The sequence below is a fragment of the Sciurus vulgaris genome (genome assembly GCF_902686455.1).
Source record: "Sciurus vulgaris genome assembly, chromosome: 16".
Classification (NCBI taxonomy): Eukaryota; Metazoa; Chordata; class Mammalia; order Rodentia; family Sciuridae; genus Sciurus; species Sciurus vulgaris.
This window is the reverse complement of record NC_136477.1, coordinates 66,426,619-66,442,423: the sequence shown is the minus strand read 5'-3', so window position 1 is coordinate 66,442,423 and position 15,805 is coordinate 66,426,619. Positions and strand designations below refer to the sequence as shown.

At 42.2% G+C, this 15,805-nt stretch overlaps 2 protein-coding genes and 1 long non-coding RNA gene across 3 annotated transcripts in view; 2 read left to right on the top strand and 1 right to left on the bottom strand.

Annotated features, from left to right (window-relative positions):
• Positions 1-15,805, top strand: part of LOC306646623 (zinc finger protein 610-like) — an 827,359-nt gene that overhangs the window by 627,263 nt on the left and 184,291 nt on the right. The gene's annotated exons all lie outside the window — the stretch shown is intronic.
• Positions 1-15,805, top strand: part of LOC306646653 — a 214,013-nt gene that overhangs the window by 102,121 nt on the left and 96,087 nt on the right. The window lies entirely within an intron of this gene.
• LOC306646448 (tripartite motif-containing protein 43-like) lies at positions 7,618-8,987 on the bottom strand (the record flags this gene model as incomplete). The annotated part of the gene is given in 2 exon segments (XM_079115068.1): positions 7,618-8,480; positions 8,483-8,987. Coding segments are annotated over 2 exon segments (1,368 nt in total).

Here is a 15,805-nt window from a genome sequence, read left to right as displayed (position 1 = left end):
TGACTCCTGTAAGAGACATGCTGATGTCTCCCTTAACAGGCAATTTTCTCCAGGCCTTAGTGGCTGCCACCTGTATCTGAGCATACACTACAGGGTCATACTGCATCTGATTGTCAGTGGTTTCATAATCACTTACTCCAGTGAGCATATCAAAAGTCCACCCATTTCCTGCTTGTTGATTTCTTTTAGCTGTCTCTTTGTAATTTTCAAAATATTCAGACTTCCAAAGCAAGAAGTCACCTCCAGTTAGGGTGACTCTGACTAAAGTATTCCAATCCTGTGGTGTTAACCAATTTTCTGCTATGGATTCTAAAATAGCAAGGGTGTATGGCGCTGTAGCCCCGTACTGAGAAACAGCAGTTTTTAATTCTTTTATGATAGTAAAATCAAAGCCAGTGTGGTGCCTCCAGGGTTGCCCCTGGTTATCCCTTGTCTCAGTAACAGGGAGAGCACTTAAAGGAGGGGGTTTTAAATCTCTGTTGGTTAAAGGAACTCCTCCTCTTGGACACTGTTGTCCAGGTAGAATTTGAGGGTGAATATCCCTTTTAAATCCATCAGGACTGGGCGCTGACTCATTGCCTGTCTTTAATTTTTGTAACCTGGTAATCAGAGCTTGGTATTGTTCCTCTAGTTTTATTTGTTCCTCTAAATGTTTAATTTTTTCTTTAAGGTCTTCCTTTGGATCTATCACTGCCATTGCTATAGGAGCAGAGGGTGTGTGATAGGGAGGTGGATACGAGAAAATGGACTGTTCTTGTTTAAGTGGCCAGTCGGGATTATGATATTTTGAGGCTTCTTCATTTATGAGGTCCCAATCAACTTCCTCATTATATATTTTATTCTCGTTTGAAGGGTATTTAAAATGATTCAATGAAGGATAAATTTTAGGTGGAGCTTCATTCTGATGTTGAGTTTTCTTTTTAACATCTGTGCTGCCTGCATCTGGAAAAGGACTCATAACTTCCTCATCTTCACTCTAAAGGGAAATAAGATCTCCCTCCCCCTTATCCTCGGAGGGCTCTCCCTGAAGATCCTGTTTTGATGCTGCTTTTAAAATGTCCTCTGTCTGAGTAACTGCTGCTGCTATATCAGAATCATTTGTTGAATGTTCTAAAAGTTCCTTTATGAGACTCCAGTAAGTAAAAGCTGTAATAGAAACTTTATGTTTTATGAAAATCTCCCAAGGCATCCGCCACTCTATTCCAGCTTCTTATATTAATGCTTCCTTCTTGTGGGAACCACGGACAGGTGTCCTTAAGGTCAAAAAACTTAAAAAGATCATTACTCTTAATCTTTACTCCCCGTGTCTTTAAAGCTTCTTTTAATTGCTTAACAAAAACTTTATGCTTACTTAATTCTTGTCCCATAGTTAGGTGCTACTGTACCTTTAAGAGCGGTGTGGCAGGCTCCTTTGGTGATCTTTGTTGAACTGACTTTCACTTTTTTCGGCCTAACAATTAGACGCCACTTCCCTGGCAAATTCCCCCTTATCCACGCCCCACATTGAGTGCCAAATGTCCCGACCCACAGGTCTTCCAACGGGAACCTGGAGGATGGAGCTGGGATTGGTAGAGACAAAAGACACGAGAAATGGAGACAAGACAAAAGCCTGATCAAGTCTCGTTTATTAGGGGAATAAACCCAGTTAATATAAAGTACAAAAACCAATCAGGGGAAAGCACGAAGGCAAGACTAGTCCGTGTGCCAGAGCTCAAATAAGGAAGTGTACGTGGCCAGTCATGAAGCACCACACAATCTAGTCTGATACACCTGGTATTGTCTGACAGTTATGTGTGCAGGAGAGGCATGCCCCGCCAGCATCTGGCAGACACCATCTTAGCTCAACATGTGGCGAGGCGGGGGTGTGGCCTGCTGGCTCCAGACACTGAAGAGTGAATGGAAAGCATATATTTAAGTATTTTCCAGCTCTTCTCTGATATGTCACTGGTTACTCTCTTTTGACAAGAGAGTAAACTTTCTAAGACCTGAGTCAGGCTCAGTGCAACCCTTCAAGGGACATCATGAAATGTAGTCATGAACAATTTTCCATCATCATGGAGGACTTCCCAGACATTTGAAAATTCAGCACTGTCACACCACCCCTGACATAACTGAGATCATATCCTGTGGCACTTTCTTGATAAGGGTATAAAGCCAGTGAATCATCTTGATGCATTCCACTTTTCCAAAAAATGTCTGGCTCCTCTGGTTCCTGGGTTAGAGCACACCTCATCAAACATTAATCCAGCTTCTCTTCTTCCTGCCCTAATCTTCATCCCCCATAATTTCTCAGGGTCTTCTGTGTTCTATGTGTGAGAGCCCCTCTCCCATCAGTGCTCAGTCTTCTCTGGGTTCTGCCCTAAATCTCCCTTTATGCAACATTGCTCAGGGTACTATGAATCATGTGGGAGATTGGCCCCCATGCACTAATTCTCTGATTCAACTGGGACCTCTTAGTTATAGCCCCTCTCCTGACATGGCTCAGCCTTCTTTGTTATGCTGTTATGTTTGCCTAACCTGTTGTTCCCCAGTCCCATTTGGGTCCTGTGGGTGAGTGCTCCTCAACTAACAGTGCTGTTTTCTGTGTTTCTTTTTTCCTGAGTTCCCTAATCATTCCTTGATCATTCTGCTCTGGGTCCTTTGGGTGAGCACCCTAACCTAATACTGCTCAGTCTTCTTTCTGTCTTGTTCAATATTCTCTAAGGCAATTCTTGCTCAGACTCCTCTGAGTTCTGCGGGTGAGGACCTTCTACCTGATAGTTCTTAGTCTTCTCTGTGTCCTGTTGGTGAGAGCATTTCACCTGACAGTGATAAGTCTTCTCTATGTCCTTGACTTAATCTTCCTTCACTCACTACTGCTGAATGTCATCTGAGTTTTGCGGTGAGGGCCCATCGCACACTGGTGCTCATTTCTCCCTGAATATAGTTATGGATTGCCCCTTACCCTCCTTGCCCCTTCTGGAACCTTCCAAAATGACTAGCTGTGGTCTATTCACATCTTTGTCGCAAGGTACAGGAAATTGTCTCTCACTTCTCAGCAGGTGCTGTCTTCCTCATATTCTCAAAGACATCTGTTTATTTATTTATTTATGGATTAGTTTTCCTAGAAAGGAAAAATACAGACCAAGAGCATCAGGAAAAGACATATCTCAGGAGAGCTCCAGAGAAGTGGAGCACAGCCTTCTGACCATTTCCCCATCTGAGGACACACAGAACATGCTTCTCTTCAGCAGAAAACTGGATATGTGCCTAGATCAAGTGGGCCAAGTGTGTTTGTCTGATGCTTTTACTGAGAGGTGGTCACATAGAGGCATCATGCTACATCACACTCAGGGTTGCTGAAATATAGACTCTATGATGAAGCTATACAGACAACAAGCATGCTGATGTACATACATGGCAGTCCTGATAGGCTGCAATGATCCATTCCATTGGTCAGGTGTACAAAACAAGACCATTAACCATGACCATCTGATCACTCTGAGGGTCACATTCCTAGGGGTCATCCAAAGGTTAGTCATAGTTCCATGTACCCTTGAAGACATGCAAGGACAAAATAGCAAGATTTACACAGGGAACACTTTACTCAAGGTCCACATGTGTTATTTAAAATTCAACAGTGCCCATTAGATGGAGCATTAAGTGTGTAAACTCTGACACAGATCAAGACCATATCCAGCCCTGGCTGAACTAATATATGGTGGATTTATGCTCACCTATGCTGTGCTGCCTTCTCACTAAAAGCTACTGGGGTGCTGAGTATTTACAGCCCACTCATCCACTAGTGAAAGCAAACCCCTACTTGGCTGAAAATTAGACTGAGCCTCCTCTCACTCTGCTGGGGCATATTAAGATATCTTTTGCACATTCATATCCCAACTCCTCATGACCTCTGTCTTTACTCACTACTTTCCCACTGTGTGTGTCTATTAGATCATCATAACATTTATGGGCAGTACAATGTTTTTGCTTATGCATAAAAGAATTAAGAGACAGTACATGCATGGAATGTATAGTATCATGGGCCAGACATGGTAGCACAGACCTGTGATCCCAGCCACTCACAAAGTACAGGCAGGAGCATCACAAATTTAAAGCCAATCTGGGCAATGTAGTGATACCTTGTCTCAGAATGAAACATATTTTGAGTAGCAGTTCAGTGGCAGAGCACTTGCACAGCATGTGTGAGACCTTGGTTCAACTCCCCACCACCCCTGCTTAAAATTAAAGATAGTGGAAACTCTAGACATGAATTTGCTACTGGTATTACCTATTTTAAAAGGAAAAGAAATATGTTGCAAATTATCAGTGTTAGAAATCCTGATCTTTAAAAAAATCACCCAGAAAAAGGAAACGTTGTGATCAAATATTAAATTATCAAAATAAAACTTCAAACATATACAAAAGTCTGAACTCCCATATATTCATTACTCAGATTATAGGGATACACTCCGTGATCAATGTTGTTTCAATTAGCCTTTTACTCATTAACCATTGGTGTCCTAAAAGATATGCACTTTTTAAAATGACCAAGCACTACCAGAATTTCATATAGAAAGTAAGGTTGGCCTGAATTTGGGATCATTTTGACTCAGCCTCCCTGGTACTGGGATAAGCATCATGGCCAGGAGGAGGAACCGCAGGAGCAGGTTGACACAAGTGAACACCCTTCTGAGTTTGGTGCCCAGGGAGGGGACACAGGCCACCCTATCTACATCCCTTGATGCCTGCAGTGAGCCGCTTGCCCCACACCAATGTTGATGCCTAGCAGGTGTTCAGAGAGTCTCTGCAGCATCCCAAAGGGAGCAGCTCACTTGGGAGACCCTCTTCCTATGCAAGACACTCATGGTTCTAGAAGAAAACCTGTGGGCCAGGGTGATGTCACCAAGACTAGTAGTGGCTTTATCTTTAATAATGTTTATTTAGCATAATTTGAATTGACAAATAAGAGGAGTTGAAGTGATCTTCATGTTTAACCAAGCTGTGACCTCTAGGTCAGGATGAGAGACTGAGAACTTTCTAAAAAGCCACCACTGGGAAGGTGGCACCGACCTGACCCCAGGAAGGCTGAGGCAAGCAGATGCAAGTTTGAGGGTAACCTTTGGAACTTCCAGACCTTGTGTCAAAATAAAATAAAAATATGATTGTCACTCAGAGGTAAAGATTCCTGAATTAAATTTTTCAGTATGAATCAATTCATTAAATAAATTGAATAAAAGTATATGTAGGGAGGAACCTCCTGGAGCTGAACTTGTGACAGTGCTGCCAAACAAAGAGGATGCTGAGCCTATAGGTGCATGGAGGACTCTGGTTTGTCCAGGATGGCCTTAGGGACCTGTGACAGTAGAGGCATGGAGCCCAGACCTTGGGCAGGCCTGGTGGATGCAGGCATACTGGGGAAACCTAACTATAGCCTGGCAATGCAAACAGTTTCCCTGGCTGGAGTTAGAGGTTGCTGCCTAGAACCCTGCTTCAGGCTCTGGACTGAAGGCAGCAGTCCCTGAGGTGGACACTTCTAAGCAGTCTCCACTCACTGGCTGCTGCAGTAGAGCCAGACACTGGAGTGACTCCACAGTGTGGTCTTCTGCTAGGAATGCCTCTGGTCACAAGAGGGACAAGGGAGAATGGAATAGGGGCAGGCAGAATCCCTGGGTGAACAAGGAGTCTTTCATATCTCAAGACCTGGATTCTGTTCATGAAATAGTCCATGGAAGCTTGATGATCAGACACAAAAGAGCAGAACTGTCCATCAGGCCTAGAGGTAGAGTGCTGGAGAGGGATAAGTTGTGGGTAGCCTCTGGCCTTTGGAGACATAAAAGAAAATGGTGACAGTATGCTAACTTAAACTAGGCTCCAGGGGGAATCACAAGATTTTTATAAAACAAACAAAACTGCAGGCATTTATATTCTGTGTCCAGCAGGGTGAAGAGGGGGGCATTTGGGTCTGACCATTCAGCATGTTCTTCCTTCATCAGAATGTTAACCCCCCACTGCTCATTTTCCTGGGTCCTAAGAAGGGAAGTAAGGATAGGAGGGCTTTTGGTCCTTTCTGGCTGCTGGGGTTCAAAGGTAGTATGCTGTGGTTTGGATGTGGTTGTAATAACCAGCGGGTTCCACTGTGAGTGAAGGCTTGCTCTATAGGGTGGCACAGGGTAGAAGTTGGGTATCTTTGAAACTTGGCCTACTGGGCTGTTTTGGGGTCAGTGAAGCAAATCCAGGAAGGGGGTGCTCTGGAACAAAGGGTGATGGTCAGGGAGGATTGTGATTGAGAGACCAGAGCCTGTCTACTTCACCTGGAGATGGGATGCTTGCTTCACACACCCTGCTGTTGTGGTGCCCATTGGCAGATCAAGAGGCCTTCACCAGAACTGGCCTGAGGCAGGTTCCATGGCTTACACATGCCAAATCTGAGGGAAATCAGCTCTTCTCCATAGAGTCAGCTGCCTCAGGTATTTCCTTGAAGACAAGCAATACTGACCAACAGGCAGTGACATTACTGCTCAGCTCTGTAGGCTCATAGTCCAAGATCACTGCACTGACAGCCTTTGTGCCTGGAAAGAACCTCATTCTGGATTCTGGAGATCACTTTCTGTGTTTCACATGTCAGAGTCTGTGCTCCTTGTGCCTGTCTCATGAGAGCACCAAATCCTCTCACAGGTATACTTTAAACATAGGGAAGGGATCATCAAGCATTAAGGTCACACAGTCACAAAACACATTCTTCTTGGACTGTTAATTGCACTCATTCCCTTCCAGTTGTCTCCAAATTCCACTCTGTGGACTGGGTCAAATAGTGGAATTTTGTGGACTAATAATAATCTGACCAATGACTGATGAGAAAGTTCACAGGCTAATGATCTAGGTTGTAAAAGGGTGTGTCAGGGGCAGAATACTGACAACAGCAAAATGGCAGGGAGAGATGACTGCAGCCTTGTTAACCCATTGTCTCTTCACTAACAACACCTGATCCTCTGAAGTTACACACCCTGCTTCAGGAGACCACCTGTGTCCTGCTGAGTTTCAGAGGAGTGTGCACCCAGAGACACATGTGTTGAAGTTTGTCTCTAGTTTGTGGCACTGTTGGTAGAGGTGAAACACTTAGGAGGTAGGGCCTGGTGAGAGGAGGCTAGGGCTTGTGGATCTGGCCCTTTCTGTCTCTTTGCAACCCAGCTGCCATGAGGGGCTCAGGCCTCATCTGCCACACTCCCATCATAATGTGTTCTGCTGCCACAGGACAGAGGATCAGGTAACCATGAAGTGAAACCTCTAAAACCTTTCCTCTTAGTGAGTTGTTTACCTCAGGTATTTTGTAACAGCAATGTGCTAAGTGTGTGAAAGGACAATCAGATACTAGTCATGCTTTACTCATGGAAAAAAGCTGAGGCCATCTGGTCAGAAATCTCAACTTTAGGATTTTTTTTTTGATGGGCCACTAAATATGATTTTTATTAAAGGAAAATTGAGCCAATAAAATTTTACATTGTGTCCTATCTTCATATTTAATAAAATGAGGTTATATAAAGATAGAGAAAAAAGATAGCTACAGTATTATTACTTTGCTTCAACTGAGGAGGAGTCTCTCAAATTTGGAGTCCCCACACAGAGAAGTCAGGTTCCTCAATTATCCATAATTGTTTGGCCTGCGGGGGGGAAAAAAAAAGGCCTGACAGGGAAATTCAGGAACCCAGTAGGTGACCTCCATATAAGGGAACTTTGGGCAACATTCAAAAAACCCACACTTTCATTTTGAAAATCAAGGAACACACCAATACATCCCAGAGGTTTCTCTACATGCAGAAAAAATATTGGGGAGGTAGTCAAGAGACTGGAATGTTTTTCTTCCCTCACACTTAAAAGGAGAAACACGTCCTCTAATTCTATCATGGTGTGATTCTTCCTTACCACAGAATCCCTACAGACTCCTACAGCCCAGTCACAGGAGTCATTCACATCCAGCTCCCAGTAATATTTCCCAGAAGCAAAGGCCTGATCTCCCCATGTGGCAAAGAAGTTTGATCTGACCGAATTCAAAGATTCATCTTTATTGTCTTGTCCAAATATCAGACTTCTCACATCATCAAACAGCATGATATTGCGACTGTTTATTCCATTATGGAAGGAAAAGTTCACTTGCAAGTGTTTCAGTCTGTCTACCAGTCCAGTGATGGGTTGAGCATTGAGCTGTGGCCTCACAGGCTGAGGCATGTGCAGCACCACTAACTCACACATTGCCAATGTGTCTTCTAAATCCTGGAGCAGCTCCACATCTGGTTTATGGCACGTTTTCATTAGCTCCTTAAAGACTTTCTTTAGCTGTTTCCTCTTCTGAAGCATTTTCACTTTGCTTTTCTTAAGTTGCTGTATAGTAATTTTGTGTTCCTTTATAAGTGTCTCCAAATGTTCTTTTTCCTCCTCATGGTCATCTGGATGCACTATTTGATAAGCTGCCTTGGTAGCCTCTCTGTGCAAATGCACATACAAACCCATTGGTTAATTTTTCTGTTCTCCCTTTTTAGATTTCTCTGGTTTTCTCTCATCTTTTTCCAAAAAGATCTCATTTGTTTTACAAATTTCTCCCTGTATTCCTCAGCAGCCTCCTCAATGGGACAGTGTCTGTGAGCCCTGTGCTCCTCAGAGTTGGAGCAGAGCAAACAGAGCTGGTTCTTGTCCTCTTCACAGAAAATATTTTTTCTCTCCTTATGTATAACACACATGTACTCCTTAGAGTTCAGGAAATGCTTGAGACTGGCCTGTCTGGCAATAGATACCAGATTCTTCAAATGAATATTGGTCTTGAAGTCTTTTTGCTGTGATCGCTCCCTGTACATAGGGCAATGAGCAGGAGTTTGAGCTTCTTCCCCAAAATGGCAAAGACACGGATGACAAAAGCTGTGCCCACAGCCCATGGTAACTGGGTCTACAAGGTAGTTCAGGCAGATGGAGCAGGTGAGTTCTCTCTGGAATGCTTGCAGGATGTCTGAGTCCATTTTTCTTTTTTCTTTTTCTTTTTCCTGTAAACCCGGAGACTGGAGGTTGAGGGAAGAGGATTGCAAATTCAAGATCAACTTCAGCAACGTAGTAGGCCCTAAGCAACTTGGTGAAACCCAATACTTGCTTCAGAAGCAATAATATGAAGTCTTTGCAGGAATCAGGGCCTCTGTGTGCTAGTGGCAGACTTCAGAAATCTCCCAGTCAGTCCCAAAGACACTCTGTGGGTTCTGGCGAATAAAGAGTTTGGCTCCTGAAGTGTCCTTTTATTGCTGTTGAAACCACACCCATTTCTTCCAAGTGATTGCATTTCTTGGAGGGTGGGGTAGATGCTTTAATGGATGATTAGGTTTGATTTAACACCTTTGCTAATCTCCATAAACAATCTTCTATAAACATCCTCTCATCAACAACCCTGATTTTACAACAATTAAACCTTCAAATGTCCACTTTATATGTAATTTTCTTGGAATATTTTTATTGTTGTTTATAAAATTATAGAAAAGAGATGTCATCAACTTATACTTTTATCAAATATTTTAGAAAATTTGAAAGTTTTGCTTGAAATTAACTTTAATTATATCCTGTCCTATAGAAAGTGATGCAGTTATTGATTTATTTTTTATTTTAATCTAAGAATATCTTTGATTTCACTCCACACCAGAGATTTCTCCAGCTTTCGTATTCCAGATCAGTTTTCCCAAGGTATCCACCAAGGACAGGTGTTCTGCTTGACCCTGCCTGACACTTCTAAGAGGTACAGGGAACAACTGCCAAGAAATTCTAGCTCAGGGAACTTTCTGGGGCTTTTCTTAATTTATAATTTGCCTTGTAACTATTTATTTTTAATCATTAAATAAATAATAATTATAATAATATATTTCTTTATTTTTTGATATAGTCTCAGCTCCTGGGGCTGCTCTTGAACTTGAGATCCTCCTAACTTCACCTCCAGATTAGTGGAATTACAGGCATACACAATTGTTACGGACAGCTGTAATTTGCTTATTATTGTAACAGTGGTCCCCTTTATGTTTTGAATATAACCCTTGTGGCTCTGCCACTACCAACTTTAGGATCTTGTGTGCAAGTCTTCAATGCGCAGTCTCATGTAAATTTTCTTTCTTCCTCACTCTGTTTTAAGGGAGGTGGGTTATTTAGGAAAGCAGATTTCAATTCAAGGGTGCTGGTGAGTTAACCTGCTAACTAGGGAACAGTCCCCTAAGTAACTTGAATAACCAAAACTTCCAGTGAGGGAGAAGAGGGAATGAGAGCCAAAAGATACACATTTAGATGTATCATTTAAGTGTGCAAAACCAAAATTGAATATACCAGGCAAAACCCCCAAACCCATTAGCACAAAAGGACAAATGGAGGAAGCCATGAAAATCCTGGCTAAAGTTGTTCAAAGTTCCAGGAGGACATCTTAGGTGGGTTCTGGGCAGCTGTAGTTCCTGGCAGGGGCTGGTCTAGTGAGGAAGCTGAGGTTCCAGCTCTACCAGGGCTTGGGACAGCAGGCGTGCTGCTGAGCAGTTCTGTTCTTAGAATGGCACATGTCTTAGGAAGAACACCAGGTGTGTAGATGGCTCTAACTTCATGTTCACAACACCATAGGCACCCCAGGAGCAGGCTATGTGCTTCTGAAATAAAAACTTGTCATCACCAGATGGGTCCCCAGGAGATCTTAGGAGGAAGAGAGGGATTCAACTCAACTCTTTTGGTTCTTGACATGCTGCAGAGAGAGATTTCAGTACCTGTCAGAAGAGACACAGGCAGATATTTATTCAGAAAGGTAAGGCACAGAGCAGGGTCCTTATGTGGCATGAAATGCTCTTTGGGGATGTGAAAGGAAACCTGTAGATGGTGAAGATGAGAAGCAGACATGGCAGGTCAGTCTGGTGGCTCCATTTCAGGGGTTGTGCAGTGAGGACGGCATCTTGTTCACCCTCAGGACCTGGGATTGATGCTCTGTAGTACATTGGCAGCTCCTGGACTGTACCCACAGCTGGGGTCTTGAACAGTTTTTCTCCAGGATTCTTGTACTCAGTCTGCAAACACTTTCTGTAAATTAACCCAGTTGCTCTGCATCTCTCCTCTCTTCCTGCAAATCATGCCACAGTCACAAACACCCAAATGCCCCTTTCAGAAAAAGAATTCAAAATGACTCTGGCCCAACTGGAAAGAGAACCCCCAAATGGTCTCAAGGAGTGACCCAAAGGCAAGCATCAGGGAAGATCAGGGCCTGTGTGCCCACTGGGAAGGATTTTCTAGGGTCAGACATTGGGACCAAAGTCATAAAAGTCATCTTTCCATCTTGTCGGGAGTGGTGATGAAATCAACACTGGCTCTGAGGGTCAGAAATTCAGGGCACAATACTGAGTTTGCAGCTTCAGGAACAATCATTACCTGTCCCTCATCTTGGGCCAGCAGCCTGGCCAAATTCTCTCCTAGCCCCGGAACAAAGGCTGCACCTGCTGTCCCCATTGAGTGGACTCTGTGGCTGACCTGCTTCAGGAACAAGAGGAGAGCAATGAAATGGGAAACCAAATTGAGGTGCAGCTTAGTCTTCCTGGTAAGACACCAAATCTATCCCAACCTCAGAAGAGGGGCATTTAAGTTTGAGGCTGCTCTCTGGTGGAGTAGAGTATAGCAGGGGATGCAGACCCTGAGTTCTGTTACATCCTCCTGGCCTTAGGGACAGGGATCCCATTCTCAGCATGTGGGCATTGCCTGTGGGAAGCCCTGGTGAAGACAAGAAGGACCAGATCAGTTGAACAATGGTTATGGCAGGAGAAAGCTATTTGATGCTTCTTGAAACTTCCCAGTTAAAGGAAGCCTGCAAAATGTGATCAAGGACAGACCTTGTGAGTTGTGACCAGAAAAAATAGCAGTCTGGCAAGGCCCCCAGGAGTGCAGGCCTCCCTGTGGCCTGTTAATGTGAAAAGCATTTTGCTATTTTTTTCTTCATCCTATTGTTGAGCACCCCTCACCTGAGAGTGCTCAGATTTCTCTCTGTTCTCTTCCAAGTTCCCAAAGGGAATCCTAGTTCACAATCCTCTGATCGTGTGGGTGAGCACAACTCTCCTGACAGTGCTCAGTCTTCTCTGTGTCCTGTACTTAATTTCCCTTCACACACCATTTCTCAATATCATATGAATCCTATGGTAAGTGCCATTCATAGAAGTGCTAAGCTTTTCCTAAATATTGTTTTGGAGTACCCTTTACCCTTCAAAACTCTGCTTCCTCTGAGTCCACTGGGTGATTGCCACTCATCCAGCTGTGCTCAGAATATTATGGGACCTCTGAGCACCCCTCACACAGCAGTGCTCAGTCACCTCTGTGCCATATGCTAAGTTCCCATAGCCAATCTTATCTCAACTTTCTCTGGCTTCTGTGTGTGTTCATAGGTAGCTCAACATTGCTCAATCTTTTCTGGGTTCTTTCTTAACCTCGCCAGTCCCACAATTGCTCAGGGTCTTCTCTGTACTGTGGTTGTGCACCACACTCCAGCCAGTGCTCAGTTTTCTCTGAGTCCTGGTCTTAATCTCCCTTCTCCAAGCATTTTTTAGGGTACTCTGTGTTCTCTGGTTGAGGGTCTCTCTCCCACCAGTGTTAGGTTTCCTCTGGTTGTTGTGGGTGAGCACACTGTTGACACCAGTGCACACTCTCCACTTAACTCTAGGCAACCTTATTCTCTTACTGAAACCTCTGGATGACTCCCATTCTGACTAATGTAAATTCACCATCTTAGAACTTATGTGTATGTCCCGGTCAACCCTATTGTGGCAACTTGGACAGACGTAGATATGTCCTCTTTCCAGCAAACTCTAAAGACATTTTCTGCTGCCATGCAGAGGCATGTCAAAAGTTCCTGAAGAAGCAAGATGACTTTTAAAATTTATTTATTTGGATTAATGGTACACAAATGGGGTACAACTGTTGTTTCTCTGGTTGTACATAAAGTAGAGTCTCACCATTAGTGTAATCTTACATTTACATAGGAAAATGAGGTTTCTCTCATTCTATTGTTTCTTCTTCCCCCACCCTCTCCCCACCCCTCTTTTACCTCTATAAAATCCATCCTTCCTCCATTCTTGCCTCCCTCCCACCTCCTGTCATGTTTTATCATTGCTTATCAGAGAGAAGAATTGACCATTTTTTTGGGGGGGGAGTGGTTTATCTCACTTAGCATAATATTCTCCAATTTTATCCATTTGCCTGCAAATGCTAGAATTTTATTCTTCTTTATGACTGAGTAATATTTCATTGTGTATATATACCACAGTTTCTTTATCCATTCATCAATTGAAGAATATATAGGTTGGTTCCACAATCTAGCTATTGTGAAGTGAGCAGTTATGAACATTGATGTGACTGCATAACTATAGTAAGCTTATTTTAAGTTCTTTGGGTGTAGGCCAAGGAGGAGGATAACTTGGCTAAATGGTGGTCCCATTCCAAATTTTCTAAGGAATCTCCACATTGCTTTCCAGAGTGTCTGCAATAATTAGCAATCCCAAAAGAAATGTATGATTGCACATTTTCTCCACATCCTCATCAACACCTACTGTTGCTCATATTCTTGATAATGGTCATTCTAATTGGGGTGAGATGGAATCATAGGGTGGTTTTTATTTGAATTTCTTTTATTATTAGAGATATTGAACATTTTACCATATATCTGTAGATTGCTTGTAGATCTTCCGTGAAGTGTCTGCTTATTTACTTACCCCTTTTATTCACTGGGGTATTTGTATTCTTGGTGTAAAATTTTGAGTTCTTTATAGATTCTGGAGATTAGTGCTCTGTCTGAACTGTGTGTGGCAAAGATTTTCCTCACTCTATAGGCGCTCTCTTCAAGTTGTTCAAAAAGCTTTTTAGTTTGAATCTATCCTAACTATTGATTCCTGCTTTTATTTTTTGTGATTTTGAAGTCATGTTAAGGAAGTCTGATCCTAAGCCAATATGATGATGATTTGGACCTATTTTTATTCTATTAGGTGCAGGATCTCTGGTCTAATTCCAAGGTCCTTGATCCATTTTGAGTTAAGTTTCAGCAAATTGAAAGATAGGGTTCTAATTTAATTTTACGTATATGGATTTCTAGTTTCTCCAGCAACGTTTGTTGAAGAAGCTATCTTGTCTCCATTATATGTTTTTGCCACCTTTGATTAGTATGAGAAAACTGTATTTATGTAGGTCTTTCTCTGTGTTGTTTTTTTCTGTACCATTGATCTTTCTGTCTATTTTGGTGCCAATACCACTAAATTTTTGTTATTATTGGTATGTAGTATAGTTCAAGTTCTGGTCTTGTGATGCCCCCTGCTTCACTCTTCCTTCTAAGGATAGTTTTATCTATTATTGGTCTCTTTTTTTTCCAAATGAATTTCATGACTGTTTTCTCTATCTCTGTGAGGTACATCATTGGGATTTTAATTGGAATTGCATTGAATTTGTATACTACTTTTGGTAGTGAGGTCCTTTTGACAAAATTAATTCTGCCTACCCAAGGACATAGGAGGTCTTTCCATTTTCCAAGGTTTTCTTTAATTTTCTTCTTTAGTGTTCTGTAATTCTCATTGTAGAGCTCATTCACTTCTGTGGTTAGTTGATTTCTAGTTTTTTTTTTTTTTTGAGGCTATTGTGAATGGGGTAGTTTTCCTAATTTCACTTTCAGAGTGTTCATTACTTATGAATAAAATACATTAGAATATGAACATTGATTTTTTTTATCCAGCTACTTTTCTGAATTTATTTATGAGTTCTATAAATTTTCTGGTGGAATTTTCTGGCTCCTCTAAATATATAATTATATCATCAGCAAGTATGGATAATTTGAGTTCTTCTTTTCCTCTTCATATTCCTTTAATTTCTTTTTTTTGCCTAAGTTCTCTGGCTACAGTTAAAAGGACAATGTTGAATAGAAGTGGTGAAAGAGGGCCTCCTTGACTTGTTCCAGTTTTTTTTTTTAATGATTATTATTTTTTTTATTTTATTGTAAACAAATGGGATACATGTTGTTTGTCTGTTTGTACATGGCGTAAAGGCATACCATTTGTGTAATCATAAATTTACATAGAGTAATGTTGTTTGATACATTCTGCTATTTTTTCCCTTCCCCCCACACCTCCCACCCATCTTTTCCCTCTATGCAGTGCTTCTTTCCTCCATACTTGCCCCCCTCCCTAACCCTAACTCTAACCCTAACACTAACCCTTCCCTCCGCCCATTATGTGTCATCATCCACTTATTAGAGATATCATTTGTCCTTTGGCTTTTTGAGATTGGCTTATCTCACTTAGCATGATATTCTCCAATTTCATCCATTTGCCTGCAAATGCCATAATTTTATCATTCTTTATGGCTGAGTAATATTCCATTGTATATATATACCACAGTTTCTTTATCCACTCATCAATTGAAGGGCATCTAGATTGGTTCCACAGTCTGGCTATTGTGAATTGAGCAGCTATGAACATTGATGTGGATGTATCTCTGTAGTATGCTTATTCTAAGTCCTTTGGGTATACGCAAAGGAGTGGGATAGCTGGGTCAAATGGTGGTTCCACTCCAAGTTTTCTAAGGAATTTCCACACTGCTTTCCAGAGTGGCTGCACTAATTTGCAGCCCCACCAGCAAAGTATGAGTGTATCTTTCTCCCCACATCCTCGCCAACACCTGTTGTTGATCGTATTCTTGATAATCGCCATTCTAATTGGGGTGAGATGGAATCTTAGGGTGGTCTTGATTTGCATTTCTCTTATTACAAGAGATGTTGAACATTTTTCCATATGTTTGTTGATTGCTTGTAGATCTT